The sequence below is a fragment of the Psittacula echo genome, assembly GCF_963264785.1.
Source record: "Psittacula echo genome assembly, chromosome: 23".
In the NCBI taxonomy this organism is placed as follows: domain Eukaryota; kingdom Metazoa; phylum Chordata; class Aves; order Psittaciformes; family Psittacidae; genus Psittacula; species Psittacula echo.
In genome coordinates, this window is record NC_137748.1 from 6384853 (window position 1) to 6405748 (window position 20896).

Consider the following 20896-nt stretch of genomic DNA (forward strand, 5'->3'; position numbering starts at 1 on the left):
TGAAGAAGGCAGCTGAAGGGCACAGCCCGTTTGCTCTAGTGGCCAAGAACTGGGGTTACTGCAGAGAAAAGCCTTTGACAGCAATTCCGCAGCACTGGTCTAGGATTTTTAACTGAAAAGTCTGTCCAAACTTGAGTGTGAGGGAAGCACATCATGCTTTTATTTAAGTGAGAAATCGTTTGGTTACTTAGACGTTTGTGTCTCTTGGGAGCATTCTCTAAAGGAAAAGTGGTTCTTTCTGCTCGTTTTTCTTGTGTAGCCATAATAGTTGAAAGTCACTGTTTCCTGTAGCGAAATCCCACAAACACCAACAGTTTCTCATTTTTTTGTGTTCTGTCTCAGAACAAAAGTAAAAATCAGCACCTCTGGAGGTATTTTCAGCCCTTCTCAGGCAAACCGTTTTCCTGAAAGAATTAGTTTTACTTATAGCTGCTGTTTTTTCAAGTGCCTGAATTTTGTGTGGCTTTGGGGACCATAAGGGTTTTGATATATTCCCTGTTGTACCGGAATGTGACAGTGGAAGCAGAGAAAATGGCAACGCATGAATGTAGAAGTGCAGTCCCGTCCTTTAGGTTGGTATGTGATTGACATCTTTATGTATGTCGGTATCTTCCAAATGGGAAGTGGCCACACTTTGGTTTTCTTTTCAAACACTTGGATGTAGTATTTTTGGCTAGTCTGATTGTTTGTTCTGAAGCTGCCTTCAGGCAGATGATCCACTAAAAAGCTAGAAATACACTAAAGCGTTTTATTCTCTCCTACAAGTACTGCAAAATTTCAAATCTCCATCAAAGGCCTGACCTAGTTTTCAGAAGCAAGAGCACAAATTGAAAATCAAGGGGTATTATTCTTCTAAATCATTTAAACTCTGCTGATAATCTCTCAAAGTATGTGTGTGTGTCTCTAACTCGTTTAAGGCTAGGAAAGAAAGACGCCAAACACCCCCATCCCCAGCCCCCTGGTTTTTAAGTGTACAAACAACTTCAGGAATATATTAATAGTGTTTCAAGTACCCTCATTTCCATCTGCAAAGTAGACTAGTGATCAACCTGTACTAGAGATCCACTCGGTTGGTATGTTTGGCATCCTGTATTGCTGCCTGGTGGATGCTTCTGGGAGAAGGGACTCTCATTTCAGCCATCCTCTGGTTAACGTTATTTGTTTGGCACAGTGTTACTGGCCAGTGTGGGTTCCTGAGGTTGCTGTCTAGAGGCTGCATTTGCTACTCTACGAGACAAGCATAATGTGATTATTTTTATTCCTTTTTTTTCCTTCCTGTGCTCAAGTGCACTCCCTGTTCTTGCAGATCACAGAATCATAGAATAGTCATGGTTGGAAAGGACCTTAAGATCGTCCAGTTCCAATCCCCTGCCATGGGCAGGGATGCCTCACACTAGGCCATGTTGCCCAAGATTCTGTCCAGCCTGGCCTTGAACACTGCCAGGGATGGAACATGTAGAGGATGCCTCTGAGACACATCTGTAAGGGTTAAAGTTATTTTACTCATCCATCACCTTGGTCTTAGGCAAAGGTGATAAAGGTTGCTTCCAAGAACCCCCTTGAAATCTCCTATTTCTGAGCTATCAGATCATGTAGGGCCGCTCAGTTCTCAGGTAGAAGCAGGTGGTGTTCTACAGACTCGTGTAACTTTCAATGAAAATCATACTTGGTTTGGAATCTGGAGCAGTTAGTTGTGGTACAACATCTGCTGTGGTACCCAGTAACACGTTTCCAACTGGCTTTAAAGGCTGCAGGCGTCAGAATGAAGTTTTCAGCTTTAAAGGCTGCTCTCAAGTTGTTTTCAAGAATTAAAAACCTTCTGGCTCCAGTGTGAGCAGCTTTGGGTGACCTCCTAGTTGGTACCTTTAGTTGAGAAATGGTTGACAAGAGAAGGTCGTGGTAGTGCTGTCTCTCTGGGTGTTTGCTTCCAGTCTTTAGCTTTTAAATGTTGCTGGATGGTTTGGGAATGGCAGAAGGGGAAAAAGGTGATGCTTTTCATTTAGAAAGGAGTGCAGTGTAAGCCGAGTTAACTGCAGCCTATTTATTCCAAGTAGTACTGATAGCAGTGTCTTGGGAAGATTCCTGGCTTTGGTCAAACTGAAGCAAATAAAGACAAAGCAGAAAGAAATCTGATATTTACCAGTCCCCTTAAAAACTTTCTTGTGTGGAGAGGACAGTAATGTGGCTTGAATAGAGAATGAAAACCTCCTAAAATAGATGTGTGTGAAGAATACTTATTTTTGGCTTAGTTGCCAAAGATGGGGTGGATAGATTGAGACTTGGGTTAAACCAAACTGTGTCTTTCTGAGAAAAATCACACAGTGGAGGAGGCTTCATCCCCTTCCAATCCAGCACCCAGAAAGCATAATGAAGAGGTTTTTCTGCAACTTCTAAATGGAATGCTTAGTTCCTTACTCTGCAGGGTCATGGCCATACTCTTCACTTCCGCTTTCCACCCAGTGGAGTGGAACAGCTTCTACTTAATGACTTTGTGAGGCTGGAATATGGATGGGGCTGTGTGAAGATGATGATGGCTCCACTGGTGTTAGAATCATAGAATAGTTAGGGTTGGAAAGGACCTTAAGATCATCCAGTTCCAAACCCCCTGCCATGGGCAGGGACACCGCACACTAAACCATGCCACCCAAGGTCTCATCCAGCCTGGCCTTGACAGCTTGGATGACAGTGTTCAGCATATGTCCAACAAATGTCCTGTTAAGAAGCATTTTTCTTACTGGCATAGACCATCTACAGGGTTGGATCCATGGATCGCAATTGGTAAGGTTTTGTGTGTGGTACTGCTGTACTTCAGTGCCTTTTGTTGCCTTTATTAGGCCAGCAACAAAGTGGAGGTGGATATGGAGAAGGCAGAGAGCTTGCGTGTGACAAGAGGAGACTTCTTTGCATCCTTGGAGAATGACATCAAACCAGTAAGTAGGCAAAGAGTAACTTCTGTAATAGTTACCTCACGTCATTAACTGCACTGGGTGACAACTTCCTTCTGGGATCAAACAGACAATGGTGCACCATGGGCTGACGTATACTGTGTCCTGTGTTGTCAGAATGAAATTAGGGAGCCTCTTTCTGCCTGCTGTGCTAAGGCTGTTTTGTACCATTTGTTGTGTGCAAGAATCATGAAAAGGAATAGAAGAAATGAAGAGAGCAGCTTGGAATTTCTTCCTGCTGTATGTATGCTCTTCATTTTTGGCTACTTCAGTCAATGGATGCCAGCTTCACTCCACAGTGAAGTACTCCTGTAGTAGGAGGTTTAAGCCTCATTTTTGAGAATTACCTTTAAAGTGTGTGGATTCAGAGCCCACTGACAACTTGCACTGATTGGAATTTGTTTTGAGGGTGCCTGAAAATATGTTTCTACATGTGCATGGTCTCCACCAGTGTTCACTCTATTGAACTGGAATGTTGTGTGTCACCAATGGGGTCTTCCGGTACTGACTGTCTCACTTAAGCATCTTCCAGAGTCTTGGTTCTGGTCACTTTGGTGATGTGCAATTGTTTCTTGTTTTTCTGATGGGATGCAAAATTCCTCACTAAATAAATGTTCCTTCTTTTAATACAGGCGTTTGGAACCAACCAGGAAGACTATGCAAGCTACATCATGAATGGTATTATTAAGTGGGGTGATCCAGTAACGAGGGTTTTGGATGATGGGGAGCTGCTTGTTCAACAGACTAAGAACAGTGACCGCACTCCTTTGGTCAGTGTTCTTCTGGAAGGTAAATTTAAGGAAAAAAGCCCAAAACTACCCCAAAACCGTCAAGTAAATTCTGCAAACTGTTCCTATCAGTTGCCCACGTGGTCGTCTGTTACATCCTGCAACTGGACAGAAAAGAAACACGTGAGAGGAAAGATAGAACTGTAAAAAGCTGAGAAAAAGAATTATGTGGCCATGTGTATTCAGTCCCTTCTGCCTCTCCAAAACTGAATTGTATTGGATGTATAGACTAAGATGTGTCTTTGATATCTGAATTGGTCTGGTGTGAGTTCAGGCAAATAACAAGCTATCTTTGTCAGTATTTACTTGGCATTCGTGGTATTGACATGCTGTTTGCCACAGTACCTGCAGAAATCATATTTAGAAGAGGCATACATACATTTCAAGAAGTGTCTCCAAAATACAAGCACATGGTGGCTTTGGTGCCAGTCCTACAAAATGTGTAACATCCTCTTTTGTGTTGGTTTTGTGGCAAATCAGTCTGTGTGTTCTCAAACAGCTGCATCCATTTTCTTCATCTGGGGGACTGCACTGTACTAGGAGTTAGTGTGTTCCTTGTGCATAGAGGAAAAGGTCATTTGGGAATGCAGGTACCTCTGAAAGATGGTCTAAACACACTGAAGAGATCCATGCTGAGCCTTACCAAAGCTGTTTTGTCCCTCATTTTTTCATTATGTTTGTCCTGTGTTTCAGGTCCCCCTCACAGTGGGAAGACTGCTTTAGCAGCAAAAATAGCAGAAGAATCCAGCTTTCCCTTTATCAAGATCTGTTCTCCTGATAAGATGATTGGATTTTCTGAAACTGCCAAGTGCCAAGCTATGAAGAAGGTACTCGTGCCCTGCTCCTTTGCTTGATTACAGTCCAGTTCTATGTTCTTTGGTGGATAGAAAAAGGAATTATCCTTGTGATTGTGTTTTCTACTCTCTGCAGGCCCTAAATTCCTGTGCATATGTTTATTTATGAAGTTCAGTGAATGTTTTTGTGGTACTGACACTAAGTGACTTGGAGAATTCCAGGGGTCTGCCCAAATTGGGTCTGATAGGTAATCATGACTGACAGTGGAACAAAACACCTCATCTGTGGTGAGCTAGAGCTCTGCCTGCAAAGATGAAGGCAAGGAAAGGCTTAGGGTTGCACTGAGAATAGATTCTGACTGAATGAGACTAAGAGAAGTTTGGAGGTGGCAATGTTAAGAGTTTTAACAACTTGGGAAGCTGGGGGAATGCAAATAAGTTGTACAGCTTAAATCATTTCAAGCAGCCAGGTGGAAGGAAGGAAGGAAGGAAGATTCCATTTGCTGAAGCAAGCCAGCACTTACTCTTCTAGCTGAATGATACTGAATGAAGCATTTAAGTGAAACGTTGCTCTAAGGTCAGTTTGTTGCAGGATTGGATAGTTTCTAAGAGAAGCAATGTGCTCATAGCTGGAAGCCCAGTTTGTAATTGAGATTCAAATAGGAGCTATTTGAACTTCACTTGAATCAGTGGATGCTGGAGGCAGGCCTGCAGCACCACTGGTGTTCTTAGTGTTGCTTAGTGTTTAAATCCAAAGCTTTGCAGGACACTGGTTTGCTGCTCTAAAGGGTGATGTGGAGGCTTAATCTGTACCTGAGCAGGTCTGTTCCCCCTGCAGTATGCTCTAAGGAAAAGTAACCAATATCCAGCCTAGGTAGGAATCTTCATAATTGCATTGCAGTTGCGGGGGATTTGTGTAGTTTTATATGATCAGTATTGTTCCAGCTCCGTAAAACAGAGGAAATGTGCTCAATTTTGTCCATTCTTACAATGAAACACAGGGCACCTGGCTTTTTTGTGTACGGGGTGAGAAAGCAAATCTGAGCTCTGAATTGGTTGACATGGCAGTGTTCTGTTAAATGAAGGTAGAGTCTCTTGGTCCTTGGCTTTTCCATTCTTTGTTTATTCCTCTACACACCGCTGTGTTTGGCTACAAACAGGACATCAGCTCCTGTCATGACTATTGTAGTTTTGGTGCTGAGATGTAACAATGGGTCATCTTGCTGGTTTTTAGATCTTTGATGACGCATACAAGTCCCAACTCAGCTGCGTTGTTGTGGATGACATTGAGAGACTGCTGGGTGAGTTCAAATAACAGAAATGCTGAAATATGGCAAACTGGGAATGATCAGGAACTGTTTCCTTTGAGAGCATTGAACTGGCTCACACACTGATGTGGCTTAAATGAGCATCTGCTTAGTGAGCATTAAAATGCATTTTTCCTTTCAGATTATGTCCCAATTGGACCACGGTTCTCTAATCTGGTGTTGCAAGCCCTTCTTGTGCTGCTAAAGAAGCCCCCCCCTCAGGTAAGAAGGTAATTGAGGGGTGAGATGCCCTATTCCTGTAATAATTTTGACAGTGGAGAGCTTTGTGTCTTGCTGATAGCTGCTGTGCTGCCAGTGGTATTAGTGCTATTGTCTCTTGATTCAGTCAAGTTAATCCTAGCCTGCTGCTGCTTATTCAGTGAGACATTTCTAGGATAACTTCAAAGGATTCAACTTCAATTATCTAATTATTTAAGGCTGAATCTTCTGCAGTTAGCCCCAGAAATACTGACTAAGGAAACAAGTTTAACCTTCACCATGTAAAACTTAAACATGCAAGATGTCTGCTTGCTGATTAACTGAGGAACTGCTCAGTCCAAATCAATCCCTGGCTCAACCATGTGCTCCCTTCTTATTTAGAAATCAATTTCTAAGTAATGTATGATTGTGGGTGTCAGGGTTTTAATTTGTTCTTAACTTGAAATTATCAGGTGTTAATTACAATGGGTAAGGAAAGCTTAAGATCTTACATCTCATGCTGATCCTGTCTGTTTGCACTTTCTGGCTTGATGAGATTTAAGAACATCACAAGCGATAACGTTTCTGAAGCTTGTGCTGAAAAAGGCAGGCAGGGACCCTTCTCTTTTCTTGTTTGCCATTTTTCCTGTCATTCGCTGGAATTCTGCTGCGTCTGTGAAAGTAGCTGCATGAATAAATAACATACCAACAGGAAAACCTTGAAAGGTGGTGTCAGAAAAGGCACAGAAGCACAGCCTGCATGAACTCAATTTTTTATCATTTTTAAGATGCTGGAAACAGGGATGTATGCGTGAGTATTGTTTTCATTAGAGAGTTTGGTGAAAAGACCTTTCAAATACAGAACTTTGAACTAAACTCTAATGCCACGGGCCCTGAAGTTCCTCTCGTGACTGGCAACCTGGAAGAACAAAGATTTTCCCCAGTGAGCTTTCTGGGACACATGAAGTCACTAATGTAAAACTGGGATTCTGTTATCACATACATCGGGTCAGAAAGGCTGCAAGAGTACCACCAGTTTTGATCATCATATTCTCATGTAATTATTGACCCATTGCTGGGTATTTCCACAGCACCAGGACATGTTTGTTCCCATAAATCAATAGGGAAAAATAGACTGCGATTTGGTTCAGTTGTCGAAGGAACTCAAAATACTAAATTCTGCAGTTTATCATTGCATCCTCTGAATGTGTTTTGCTGTGTAAACGCGCTTTTGTTGGCATCTGAGTCCCCCAGAAAACAGGATGCAGGGCTTGAAGCTCTTAGATATTTGCCAAGTTTATGCATGTTACTGGAGATTTGTACTTTGCAGTGTTTGAAATGCCCTTGAGGCTGGGAGACTTTGGGTTGACAGCCAATATTATGGTTGCTTAAGCCATAAATTGTTGGAGGGTAGAGAGAGTGTTTTCTGAGGAAATGTCACCATTTGATTGATGATGTGCGTGGGGTTTTTTGTTTTCTAAGTGTCCACTATTGGCTACTGTGGAAATCAGGACATTGGGTTAGATGGACCCTTTGGGCCATGACCTACTTCGGCTGCTCTGATGATACGGTTCTTCAGAGGGTTTTTTTCCTTGTGAGTTCCCTGTGATAGTCATGGCATATGGGGATTTTTATCATTAAAAAAAGCAAAATCGTGTATAAGAGGTGGTGTCATGCAGGAAGAGGCCTTTTCTGCTGTGTTTACTGTGAAAAGGATTGAATTTGAGCTTGGAGACTCTTGGGGTTTTTCAGCTCAAGTGAGAAACCCACAAGGGAGATAATAACACCAGTTAATCCAGACCCTTCCAATTTCCCTCTGAGATGCCTAGTTCCCTTGGGGAGCAATTTATTTGGAACTAATGGCTGGTTTCAGGGGGTTGTTGTAATTTGAGATGCAGATACATGCTTTAAATGTTCATGAGTAGCGTCAGTGTTACTAATCTACTCCATGAAGTGAAACCAAAATGAATGTCAGTGGGATTAGGATCATGGGTTTAGATTCATTCCTTGTAAAAGTGGAGTGTTGTGGGACACACCAGGTATATCCTTGTGCTGAGAGAAATTGTTGACAAGATGCTGGGGTGACAATATCTGTTACTGCTCTCAGATAGGCTCTTTATTGTGCCACGAGTCAGAGGGGCCCGAAATGCAGAGCTGATTTGAAAAGCTTCCAACCAAGAACATTGAAGCAGTTGAAACTGCAGTCAAGGAATGAGTGGGAAGCACACTTCAGCAGCACAGCTCTGCTGCTCCCATCTCTGTGGCCCAGATTATGTATTCACACGGTGTTGTCACATCACTTGCTGGGAGTATACTTAATGTGCAAGCAGCTTCCTACAATTACTGTAGGCTATGTGTGCAAGAGGAGCATTTCTGGGATGAAATCTTATTAATTATGCATTGAGGTGTATGTCTCTGTTGAACTGGCTTATGAAAGCTGCCTCCCAGACTCCCCTGTTCCTATTGAAGCTGTGTTATTTTAACATGGTGTGGGAAGGACAAATCCTTCAAGCTTCTCGTGTTCTGGGCTTCCTGGCTCCTTTTGTCCTTTGCAGAGGTTTTGAGGGTAAACACGTTAGACTTTAAAGAAACTAGAAACATCTCTGAATTTGCTTTAAATTCCTGCTCACAGCTCTTGCGTGCTTGTTCCCCTCAGCAATGCTTAAATGGTGGTATCTATTTCTACCAGTTCAAGATGACTCAAAACCATGGCATTTCGTTTAGCATCCTTTTTTTTAACCAATTAAAAGTCTTTTCTAAAATGGATTGAAGAGAAGAAAATGAACCATGTTCTCTTGAGTCTTTATTTCAATCGAGTTTCCCTGTGTTGTGCAGGAGAGGAGACTGGGGAGGGGCAGGGGGGGGGATAGAAAGACTGAAAAGGGCTGTCGCAGCAGGGAGCCAAGCGGGAGAAAAGGACTTCTCTGAGAACTAAGCAGCAGCAGCTCCGAAAGCCGAAGCTGCTTCATCTACATGCAGAGTCACACAAGGCATGGAGAGACTCACCAGCCCCACAGAGGTTTCACATGTGCTTCCCCGCTGGTTCCTGTGAAAAGCTAACAATTGGCTCAAAGGGTGAAAGACCATTGCAGCATCCCTGCGCTAAGCTGGACGTACAATCTGTGCAGTGTTAGGAAATGGCTGGCTTAGCAAGATGCTCTCCACCACTCTTGTGGATGCCCTTCCACTGCTCCCAGAGGCCCCCAACCCCTTTCCTCTCCAGGATACTGGACGGGAAGAAAAGGGGGAATAATCTCCTTGTTTGGTATAATCCCAGATGCATTCCTGATTCCACGGCACTTGGTGTGAATTGGCACTCCAGTCAACAGTGAGGGTACTTTTGTACTTGTAAACCTGGGGAATTATGTTTTGTCCCATTATAGGTGAAGAATTGTTGATTTCCCACAAACAGATACAGGGTCCAAAGTTGAGTGAAGAGCTGGTGGGTGAACCGACAGAGGCACTTTAGTATCCACCTCTTCGTTATAGCATAGCTTGAGTTCCCTTCAACTCCCCTTGCCTAGGGCTGGCTAGATTTGCTGACATTTGAGACTCCCCTGATGTGATGAGACTCTATTTGCTTGTAGCAGAGTCCATGTAATTCTTTTATGTTCTGGTTTGTCTTGCATAGTCAATGCAATAATATGGTGCCCATTAGGAAGTGAATAATGGGGTAGAAAAATCAATCTCATAATGAGAAAAATCAATCTCATAATGCTTGAAAATATGATTGTTTAAAACGACTTCTCATTTGATCTTTGGGTCCCAATGCTCTCTGCATGATGATATCCTGCATTCAGGTGAAATCCCTGTAGTAGGGAAGGTGAAGTCTGGGGTTATCGCACTTTTAGAAGGCACTGGGGCAAGACATGCACCTCTATTGGGTATCCTCCCGTCAGCATAGAGGGACCTTGAGCTCCAACTGGGGCACTTTTATTGCCTAAAAATGGGCAAGGGGAGTCCAGACTTCAGTGGCGTGCTGTATCTCATTCCTTTTGATGGAAGAACTGGGTCCAGAATGGCCCTGGTAATGAGCCTGACACCAAATGATCTTAAGCTGTTGAAACGCCAAGTTCCCCCTGACTTGGTACTTACTCTCTTGTTATGCCTGATTTTTGGAAGTTCAGCTTGAAGCCTGCTCTCCTGTGGGCTCAATATGTGGCACATTGCTTTTGCAAGGGCTGCTGTGGAAATTAAGGATCAAAAATGTGAGTATTTCTGAAAATGGGGGACATGAGCAGTCCATTTCCCAGTAGCAGGAATAAACCCAGTGATGTCCTGTGGTGGGTGTCACTGCGGAGTAGTTGGATGAGGGCAGCTTTTCCAGTTTGGCTTTTGATGGCTTTTCATGCTTCTGTGGTAAAGCCTGGGGCAAACAGGTTGTGACTCTGGAGGTTTTCCCCTTGTTTGCTGAGCAAGTTGCCTGAAACTTTGAAAAGTACAAGGGACTCCTGACAGTTCATTCTCTTTTAGTAACTGATCCAGCAGAGATGATGCTTGTTTTAAGGAAACTGCTTTTCCAGCGGGTCAAGTTTAAAGGGAGCAAGCTTAGGCACATAGCTTCGTTTGAAGAAAGCAGGGAAAGAATCGGAATGTTTTGAGGAGGAGCTGTGAAAATGTTTTAAGCAGTGTTTTGCAGCATAGCCATCTGTTCTTAGGAGGTTTCAACCCTTCAGGGTCCTGATCATGGGTCCTAACAGATCTAAAAGCTGCTGATGGATCTGACCTCTGTTAACTTTTCCTATCGGCTTTGAGCCTTGTTAAGCTTTTGCCAGTCATAGTGTGGTGCTTGCTTGAGTTCAGCTGAGCTGTCTGGTGAAAGCAAACACTTTTTTGTTCATTTAAAACTGATACTGATCATTTCAGGTCATGCTCTCTAGCATTTCTTTTGAAAAGCAGCTTTCCCCCTCATCTCCTCTATTAATAGACCATGAATCTATTTTGGAACAGATTCATGTGTCCCCACCCCTCAATAGCCCATGAACCTATTTTGGGAAGTCATTTCATATATCTGACCATCCCCAGTGCTTTCCTCTGATTTCTCCAACTTTGCTGGATTTGAAGTGGCTGGGATTGCCTACAGAGAGCACCCTGGGTTCATCCTTTAGAATAATGACTTTTGTTTTACTCTTTTCCCACTCTAAAAACATCAGTGTTTGCATTTTGGGTGAGGTTTAGCATCGAGCTGGTGTTTGCAAAGAACTAGCCACAATGGCCCATTCCAGTGGCTTTCCTAAATGGCAGTAAGTCCCTGAGAGTCATTTTTGTGTGTGTAGTAATTGTCCGCTGGCCTGATTTACAGCAAGTTTGGGATTCATCTGACTAAATGTGGCTGTCAGCGGTTTGGTTTTCTACAACTGAACTAGTTGTTTAGAGAAGAGTTTGCTTGCTGAGTCCAGAGTGTAGGCAGCTTCTCTGGGAGGAGGTTCATGTCAGCTGGGCTCCGTTAGCAAAGGAGGAAGTGCAGGGAATGAGATCATCTGTGGACACCTAAGTTGCAGGAGGTAAAACTCACCTGATTCATTCCATTTCTGTGCTGCTTACATCCTGTCCTGGTGAGACCTTTTAGTCTGGGCTGAAATCCCAAACTAGTCTGCATTTTTATTACGGTCAGGCATGGACTTCATCTGTGTGGAAGTTGCTCAGGTGGCATCCTTCAAGGCTGCAGGCTGTTATTCCCTTGACTGATGTCTTTGCTGCTGAGCCAGAGACAATATACATGCTGTTAGGTGTATTTTGGGAACACATCCTGCCTTGTTGGCTGCATTTGAGTGGGTTTTTTTTCCCCCTAAAATGCTCATACTTCATAGGGAAACTTCATTATCCCAACCCCTTACCCAAGCTGGTCTGGATTCTGGGAGGTACATACAGTAACAATGAACAGTTTAAAAGAATTACTATAGCTTGTGAAGCAGATCAGGCTTGGTGGTGTGGCATTGCATGGGTTTGTGCTTGCAGGAGGGTTGGTTTGGAGGGCTCAGTCCTGTTCAAGAGTCTGGCTTCCTTTGTACCCTAGCACCTTACCTGTATAACGAGAAAACTCTTTGAAGGGGCCTAACAGCATGTACCTGACTTGTTCAAATGTTGTGAATAAGGCAGCAGAAGTTCTTACAGGGCTTATACTGTTTCCTGAGTTAGAGCATATATAACATCAGGTACATCAGTGTTACTATTGAATTGAACAAAAGGCCATGGAGGACAATGTGTTGAGGAAATAGAGAGCAACTATGAAAGCGAAGTGAATCAGAATCGAGATGGAATTTTCTCAATCAGATCTGCTGATAATCCCTATCTTTGCCTTCTGAAGGCTTCAAGCATGCATCAGCTCTGCTCTCACGTGTGCTGTTAGCCTAGTTTTATCTTGGCAGGTTGGAGGCACCTTTTAACCTTGTCCTTGGGTGGTAACTTCAGAGCAGAGGTATTTGTACCAGCCTTCTGTGGCTCACGAGCAGGTAATGGGTCAAGTGTTCTTGGGGAACTCATTTCACACAGCTCACAAGCATGCGTTAAAGTCTCTTTTACCACCCCCTTCCAAAGATGAAGACCACTGAAAGTTTGTCTTTATGCAGGCAAAAAGCTTTTCTGTTGCAGAGCATCATTTAGTTTTCTTGGGCTATGAAGTGCTTTAGCTGAAAATGAGCACCTGAGGGAGCTTTCTGAATTTCTTGTAGGCGTGAGGATCAAATGCTCTTCACTTACTCTGAGTGCATTGGTTTTTCCACTTTACCTGCAAGGTCTTACTGAATTGTTCAGATTTAGCTCAGACTTGTAAAATGAGAAAATGCTTTCCTGGCCTTGCTACACAATGATCTGATGATCAGAAAGGAAGCAAATAACGTGCAGTGGGCATGCAGAACACAGTGGAAGCAGCAGCCTATGGAATAGTTGTATTTAGGTGGACAGTGCATGCCCTTCTCAGGGCTACTAAAGACATTTTTAGACACTCAGTCCTTTTTTGGCTTGCTGTGGGCTGCCAGTAGGTGAGTTTTGTCTAGGAATAAAGCATTCCCTCTGCCACTGCAGTGCTAAACCTGGCATTTCTGTCATCAGTCTTGGAATTGGCTGCTTCACATTAAATTCCCTATTAGGTTTCTGGGGATTTGGCCCTCTAAAGAGGTGACTAAGGTGCTGAGCGTGGTGCCTCCTGAGGTGCAGGCAGTGATGAATACACAGGAGAGTCAGCACAGTGTTGCCTTTGGGTGAAGCTCATGAGCTGGGGCATGCTCTGGTTCCAGCCTGCTAGGCATCATCTCCTTATGCTGGTTTAGGCTGAAAACAAACCTGAAGTGAGCACTCGAGTCTGTTGCCAGTTCTGGTGCTTTTTCATTGTCCATTTTCAAGAAGGGAAAAATGGATGATCCGGGGAATTACAGAGTAGTCAGTCTCACCTCTGTGCCTGGCAAACTCTTGGAGCAGATTCTCCTGCAAGACATGCTAAGGCACATGATAAACAAAGAGGTGGTTGGTGACAGCCAGCATGGCTTCACTAAGGGGAAATCCTGCCTGACCAATCTGGTGGCCTTCTATGATGGGGCTACGAAACTGATGGACAGGGGCAGATCTACCTGGACTTGTGCAAAGCGTTCGACACTGTCCCACATGACATCCTTGTCTCTAAATTGGAGAGACATCAATTTGATGGGTGGACCACTCGGTGGATAAAGAACTGGCTGGATGGCCGCATGCAAAGAGTTGTGGTCAATGGCTCGATGTCCGTCTGGAGACCGATAACAAGTGGTGTCCCTCAGGGATCGGTGTTGAGACCGGTCTTGTTCAACATCTTTGTCGGTGACATGGACAGTGGGATTGAGTGCGCCCTCAGCAAGTTTGCCGATGACACCAAGCTGTGTGGTTCGGTTGATAGGCCGGAGGGAAGGGATGCCACTCAGAGGGACCTCGACACACTTGTGAGGTGGGCTGATGCCAACCTTATGAAGTTTAACCATGCCAAGTGCAAGGTCCTACACCTGGGTCAGAGCAATCCCAGGCACAGCTACAGGTTGGGCAGAGAAGAGATTCAGAGCAGCCCTGCAGAGAAGGATTTGGGAGTGTTGGTCGATGAAAAAATGAACATGAGCCAGCAGTGTGCACTCGCAGCCCAGAAAGCCAACCGTATCCTGGGCTGCATCAAAAGGAGCGTGACCAGCAGGTCGAAGGAGGTGATCCTGCCCCTCTACTCTGCTCTTGTGAGACCTCACTTGGAGTATTGTGTGCAGTTCTGGTGTCCTCAACATAAAAAGGACATGGAACTGTTGGAACAAGTCCAGAGGAGGGCCACGAGGATGATCAGGGGACTGGAGCACCTCCCATATGGAGACAGGCTGAGAAAGTTGGGGCTGTTCAGCCTGGAGAAGAGAAGGCTGCATGGAGACCTCATAGCAGCCTTCCAGTATCTGAAGGGGGCCTACAAGGATGCTGGGGATGGACTATTCATTAGGGATTGTAGTGGCAGGACAAGGGGTAACGGGTTCAAACTTAAACAGGGGAAGTTTAGATTGGATCTAAGGAAGAAATTCTTTACTGAGAGGGTGGTGAGGCACTGGAATGGGTTGCCCAGGGAGGTTGTGAATGCTCCATCCTTGGCGGTGTTAAAGGCCAGGTTGGATGAGGCTTTGGGTGACATGGTTTAGTGTGGGGTGTCCCTGCCCATGGCAGGGGGGTTGGAACTAGATGATCTTAAGGTCCTTTCCAACCCTAACTATTCTATGATTCTGTGATCACTCAAAGCAGGAGCAGGATCTGTTCAAACACAGGTTGTTGAGGAATATGATGGCCCTTGAGAAACAGAAACATATACCGTGAAGATGCAGCATCTTCATCAAAGACTTACTAAGTTTAAATAGGTTTTCATCCTTTGTCAGAGGAATGCAAAGCATTTGTACAGCAAATGAGGAGGCCACAGAAGCCAGGCTTCTGGTCAACCTATGGGCTCCTTGTCCCTTGCATTGGAAAAGGGACTGATCGCAGCTGGTAATCCCAAGAGCTCCTTCGATGGAGCCACCAGCCAGCATTGATGAGTGTCTCTGAACACTGCACAGGGACATACAACTAGCACTGAAATAGCATTTGCAACATGAACTAAAAGTTGATTGTTACTGGCAGTTGATGTTTTGCATTCATTGCTCTGTTATTTACAAACCGTTATTGCTCAGGTCAACTTGGAATTGGTGTGTGCATTGTTGATTTGAACTCTGAGAGTGCCAGACGTGGTACTGTCCTTGTACACAACCACAATGACAATGGGAACTCTGAAGACTTACAGCAACCTTTGCTCTTCAAATGTGACCTGTAAAACCATTGCAACTGTCTGCACAGTGGCAGAGAATTCTCTAGATGACTTCAGTTACTGGCAGATTGAATCCTATTAGTTCTATTTTAAGTGGTGTTTTTACATGGCCATTTTCCATTTTTCATGTATAGATAGCTGAAACTTCCCAAAGCTGGTTCCTCTCTCGTTTTGCCTTTGTTGACACTTACTCCATTGTGTGGACAGGGTCGCAAGCTTCTCATCATTGGAACCACCAGTCGCAAAGATGTCCTGCAGGAAATGGAAATGCTGAATGCTTTCAGCACTACAATTCATGTGCCCAACATTGCAACGGGGGAGCAGCTGATGGAGGCTTTGGAGGTAAGAAAAGGTTCAGTGATGACAAACAAGCTCAAAATGTGTTGGAAAGGAGTAATTTTGCAGTAGATCTGTGTTTGGGAACACTGTTCCACTTAACATTATGTCATAATCTATGTTCTAAGTTCATAATCAGTTCTAAGGCTTCTCTGAATTACTTTTTCATACACTAAATTAAGGGAGAATGAGAGAATAGTAGGTTTAGGGGAAAAGTTTGTGGAGTGGATTGAAAGATTCCAAGGGCATGGAAGTGAGTAATGAATATAACTGGGACGCTTAAAATTGATGTTCCTTGAGGGTGTCAAGCTCTTGGAACAACATTGGATGAAGGTGTTTGGTGCTGAAGAGATTATAGGTTCTGTATAAATTCATGCACTTAATGGCTTCTTATTCTATGTCATAGTGGAAATCGTAGTGAATATTGAAAGCTGTTAAAACAACTTGCAGGCAAATCTTTCATGCCAACTTGCAGAATTGTCACAATGATAATAGAATCATAGAATCATAGAATGGTTTGGAATGGAAAGGACCTTAAGATCATCCAGTTCCAACGCTGCTGCCATGGGCAGGGATGTCTCACACTAAACCATGTTGCCCAAGGCTCTGTCCAACCTGGCCTGGAACACTGCCAGGGATGGAGCATTTACCACTTCTTCAGGTGACCTGTGCCTGCACCTCGCCACCCTTACAGGGAAGAACTTCTTCCTTGTATCTAACTTAAACTTCCCCTGTTTTACTTTAAACCCATCACCCCTTGTTTTATCGCTACAGTCCCTGGTGAAGAGTCCCTCTCCAGCATCCTTGTAGGCCCCCTTCAAATAATAGCACCAAAGCCTGAAAGACACAGATGCTCTAGCAGCTGTTTTGAAAGCTCACTTTGGCTTGAGCCACTATGTTCCTTCTGCAGTCTAATCTGGAGAAAAACTGGAATGCATCATGGAAGAGACTGACTGTTTGGTTAGAGATGTTACGAGACGAGCTAAAATGTGTTTTGCCTTGTCTAGATATATTGCAACAAATTTTCCTTCCAAGCTAGAAAATGCTTTCTAGTTTCTCATTCTCTTTCCTGAGTTAGGTAGGATGCATTATTCCTACTGACAATCTCCTCTTGTTGATTATTTGTTTTATTGTATTTTATTCCCCCCTCCCAGCTCCTGGGTAACTTCAAAGACAAGGAACGCAGCACTATTGCACAGAATGTCAAAGGAAAGCCTGTTTGGATTGGTATCAAGAAGCTGCTGATGCTGATAGAAATGTCATTACAAGTAAGAATGTTTCTGGTCCAGGAAGGACTGGGATAAATGGGAGCAGTCTTAGAGGTTCCCACTTCTCTGCAGATTCCTGCTTTAGCTGTGTGGGGAGAGCCTTTGAATTGGTTTGAGAAAAGAGGTACAGTGAGAAGAAATGTTCTCAACAAAGGAATCACCAGGTCTTGGTTCAGGGAGAGGTCTTTAAAACCCACAGTGCCTATAGGCTGTTTAGAGCTGCACTTCAGAGGAGAGCATCTGGCAACTGGCAGGATTGGATTAACTTACCTTGCATGGAATTTCTTCTCTACACCCAGCATGTTAAGATTGCAGATAGCAATCACTTAGGATCCTGCTGTTTTTCAAGATGAAGGTGCCTGTGCAGGTGTATGCGCTCTCTCCCTGAAGCAGATAAATCTGTCAGGCTGTTCAGCTGCTCTTCTCTTGATTTTCCACTTTCAGCACTTTAAAGAAAATAATTGCAGAGGGTAGAAATATGTAGCTCTTAACCCTCCCCCGCAGCCATCATCCATGCCTGCGAGCAGCCATCAAGCTTGTGCTCGACAGTGTATGCATGCTAAAAATGAGAGGGTGTAACGTGCAGCCCTAATCCTCCACACTGACATCCCAGCGCCCTTCGGAGTCCTTCCCCCCTTCACACACACACTCTCTTTTCACATCAAATGGATTTAGTGCAGCTGAGTGAACTGTCCTTAGATCTTCCTAGGAGAGGCTGAGCATAAGCTAAGAGGCATGTAGTTTAGCAGCTATAAGTCATGTATCCCTCCGTTCACTATTCACAATTCTGTTAAAACTTGCACAGCACTAAGGATATGCTCTGACTGGATGTCACCTCAGGGAATAAAGTCATTTATCTAGATTACTTTTTCCTCTTCTTCCTTGGCTTTTAATTCCATACCTACAGGCAAGTCAGTAAGTCATTGCTCACTTGTATTAAATGTATTTAGAGGGTGCAGGTCTTCAGGGACTGCCTGGCTCTGTTGCAGTCCATTTCACTCAGTCTTGACAATGGATTCCTTCTTCTGACACAGGATGTTTTCTTTTTCTGCTTTGACCTTAAGCATTGGTTCTTTTCAAACCTGAAGGCAAAGGTTATGTAAATCATGGGCAGTTCTGAATCTGGAGGTTGGTGGAAATGCTCACCCCAGCCTTGCAACAGCATCGCCCCGTGGCTGCACACCTATGATGCTGTAGACAGGGGGTCTTCATGCTGCCCTAAACTGTGCAGACAGCTGAACTTGTGTGTTGTTTTGTTGGGATTTTTTAAACCGAACACTGAGGAGAGACAGGACTGATCTTTAGGGGATGTTCCTGGTGGATGGAGCCAAACCACACACTGGTACTGCTGGTTCTGGAAGCCTTGTGCTGGGATTCAGCTTTCTCTTATGCACTAACCCACCACATGCAGCTCCTCTCCTGTGCTACTGGAGCTGTACGGGAGGTGAGGAAGACAGAGGATGTATGAGGACATACTCAGGCTGATCTCTGGCTAAGCCAATGCATGGGCAAAGCAAACACACACATCTTCAGCTGTCTTTGTGGCTTCATTTTCCTGCTGTAAGATTGCATCACGTTAATGGAGATCTGTTTTGTTTGATGTTTAGATGGATCCTGAGTACCGGGTGAAAAAGTTCTTGGCTCTTCTGAGAGAAGAAGGAACGTAAGTACTTTTATTTTAAAGCAGTGCTTAAAATCCTCTTCTCTGCTCAGAAACAAGCATCTCCTTGAGGGGAAGCTGTGGTGCAGTGCAGCTGATCTCAGTGTGGCCTCTCCTCTGTTTATAGAACTCTGTAACAGCTCAGTTCTCCTTGCAGCTGTAAGTCGGTTGATTTGGGAGGGGGGAGGTCCTGGCAACTTTTTGAGAACCAGCATGCCTGAGTTCTCTGCTTTTCTTAATTTAGCTGTGCCTTTAAATGAGATGTTGGACCACGATTTAGCGTTCTTGAACTAAAGTAAATCAGAGGAGGCTGTGCTAGAGTTAAAATCCAGCTGTTTGTCTAAAATCTGGAACTTTGATTTGTTGTGTTTCTCCTGTCTGAGAGAAGGATGTCGTACTCTTTCCCCTGTAGGTATCACAGGGAATAGTTGAGCCCAGGCTTGACAGTGGCATCTCCTAGAAAATGACTAATACCTGTAGGGCAGTACCTGTGCTGGGGAAACACACCAGTACCTATCCTGGCTCCATGTGAGTGGGTTCCAGTGTGTGCTTGATGCTTTCATACATGTGCATGCTTTCTTGACGGGTTTGGCTTCTTTTGCAAGAGTTCCTTGCCTAGACTGAAGGTGGACCAAGTGCAAGATCAACAGCTGGAAAAGTGACCAACCTCGAGGATACACACTGGGCTCTTTACTCTTCTGTGTTGCACATACTGGACAAAGTGAAATGCTCCCCTGTTTCCAAGAACCCAATGTGGAATCTGCATGTTTAGTGCAATACAGTATCTTTGTCTTTAATATCCTCGTATCATGTGGAAGTGTCTCCTAGAACACTGTGCTTCTGTCTCTGTGCGGGCAAGGCTGCATTCTCATTTGGTTTGAGCATGAGGGAAATGCCTTGTAAGTTTTGAAGCTAATGCTCACTTGTGTCCAGCATCCAGTTGCTCCTATAGGAAAAAACTCCTGACCTCTAATAAAACCTGACAGTCTGTGGTGAAGACTCTATCCTGATCTGATGTTATGTCGTACTATGCCTTGTTGAACACTGAGCCAGACTGATTACCTAAAGACAGTGCCCATAGTAATTCAATTCCAGAATTGCCTAAATGCTGATACCTGCTTTCTTTTATATCCAGGTATTTTGTGGCCCGATGAAAGAGACTGGCTAGTGGCATTAGGGACTGGAAGGAGGCAGGGAAGTATGTTGATCAGAGTAGAAGAAACTTCCAAATCCAATATTGAAGGCATCAAAGCTTGTTGTTAATTTAACAGCTTTAGAGATGCTAATTCCAGCCTGAAAGCTCTTCATGAGTGCATGTAGCCAGCTTCATTATATCTCATTTTCTGGCCATGCTACCAAAGTTGCAATTCCTCCGTAGAGGCAGAGAGGAAGCCAAGCCCTGCAGATGCACGAAATAACGTATTGCCGTGATTTTGCACTGAAGTTAAGGAATGTATCAAACTTTGCTACGTGGTCCTTCCCCAGTAGTCATCTCACGTCAATGTGATGCTGTCGATGATGACTGTATGAGGCTACTCCCCTCTGTTTCTTTGGCTCCACGTTTAATAAGGTTTATGGAACATACCTCAATTTGGTGGGGCATGAAATCAAAGCCATTTATGGGATCTTAGTCATTGTAGCTTCCTAAACTTGACCAGACATGCTGCTAAGGGTTAGCAGCTTGTACCCAAAGTGGTGTTCCCAGGGAAAGAGGGTGCTTCACGTTCTGTCAGCCCCAAAGGTGAAGGTACTGTAGCCCTTAGTGCGCACTTACAGCAGCTGGAGTATTTTAGTCACTCCACTCTGCTTTCCTTTCCTTTCCTTTGGCAGTGCTGTTGTATTGTGATGACATGGCGAGTCCCAGTGGTTATTATTCCCTCTCATTTTGTGTATGATCTTGTGAATTGATTTGTTCCTTTCTTTCTTCTGCTGGTCCTAGTGACAGCAGCACACATTAACTTATATTTCAGAGCAAATGATGTAAACCTTATTGTGTCTTTGTCCAGAACTATATTGATGAATAAATATCTGGTTTGATTGCACATTCGGTGGATTCAATAAAAAGCACAACAACTTGTGATGATCTAGGAGACATCTGTGTCTTTGGTGCTGGTTGAACAGAGGTGTATATATGGAATGCTGATGTATGGCATGAAGAGAGCAAAGCTATTCTCAGGCTGCTGATAGCCAGAGAGATGCTCAGTTTGTACCTAAGCATGGGTTGATTGAATATATATTCCCAGCCTGGACAGCTTGACCACAGGTAGTCTTAAATGGATTGGCTGAGAAAACCTCTGGTCCAACCCATCCTGGA

The 20896-nt window shown here is 44.1% G+C and overlaps 1 protein-coding gene across 2 annotated transcripts in view; it reads left to right on the forward strand.

Moving 5' to 3' along the window:
• NSF (N-ethylmaleimide sensitive factor, vesicle fusing ATPase) overlaps positions 1 to 20546 on the forward strand; it is a 64503-nt gene extending 43957 nt beyond the window's left edge. Inside the window, exons 13-21 of one of the 2 annotated variants that reach the window (XM_080633590.1) lie at positions 2835 to 2930; positions 3578 to 3734; positions 4427 to 4560; positions 5762 to 5828; positions 5977 to 6056; positions 15526 to 15660; positions 16809 to 16922; positions 18530 to 18585; positions 18995 to 20546. In XM_080633590.1, the coding sequence (XP_080489716.1) occupies positions 2835 to 2930; positions 3578 to 3734; positions 4427 to 4560; positions 5762 to 5828; positions 5977 to 6056; positions 15526 to 15660; positions 16809 to 16922; positions 18530 to 18585; positions 18995 to 19010 (855 nt within the window). In that variant the 3' untranslated portion in view covers positions 19011 to 20546. The remainder of the gene's footprint in view (positions 1 to 2834; positions 2931 to 3577; positions 3735 to 4426; positions 4561 to 5761; positions 5829 to 5976; positions 6057 to 15525; positions 15661 to 16808; positions 16923 to 18529; positions 18586 to 18994) is intronic. The other variant, XM_080633589.1, reaches the window with a different exon arrangement.
• Positions 20547 to 20896: the final 350 nt, after the last annotated feature.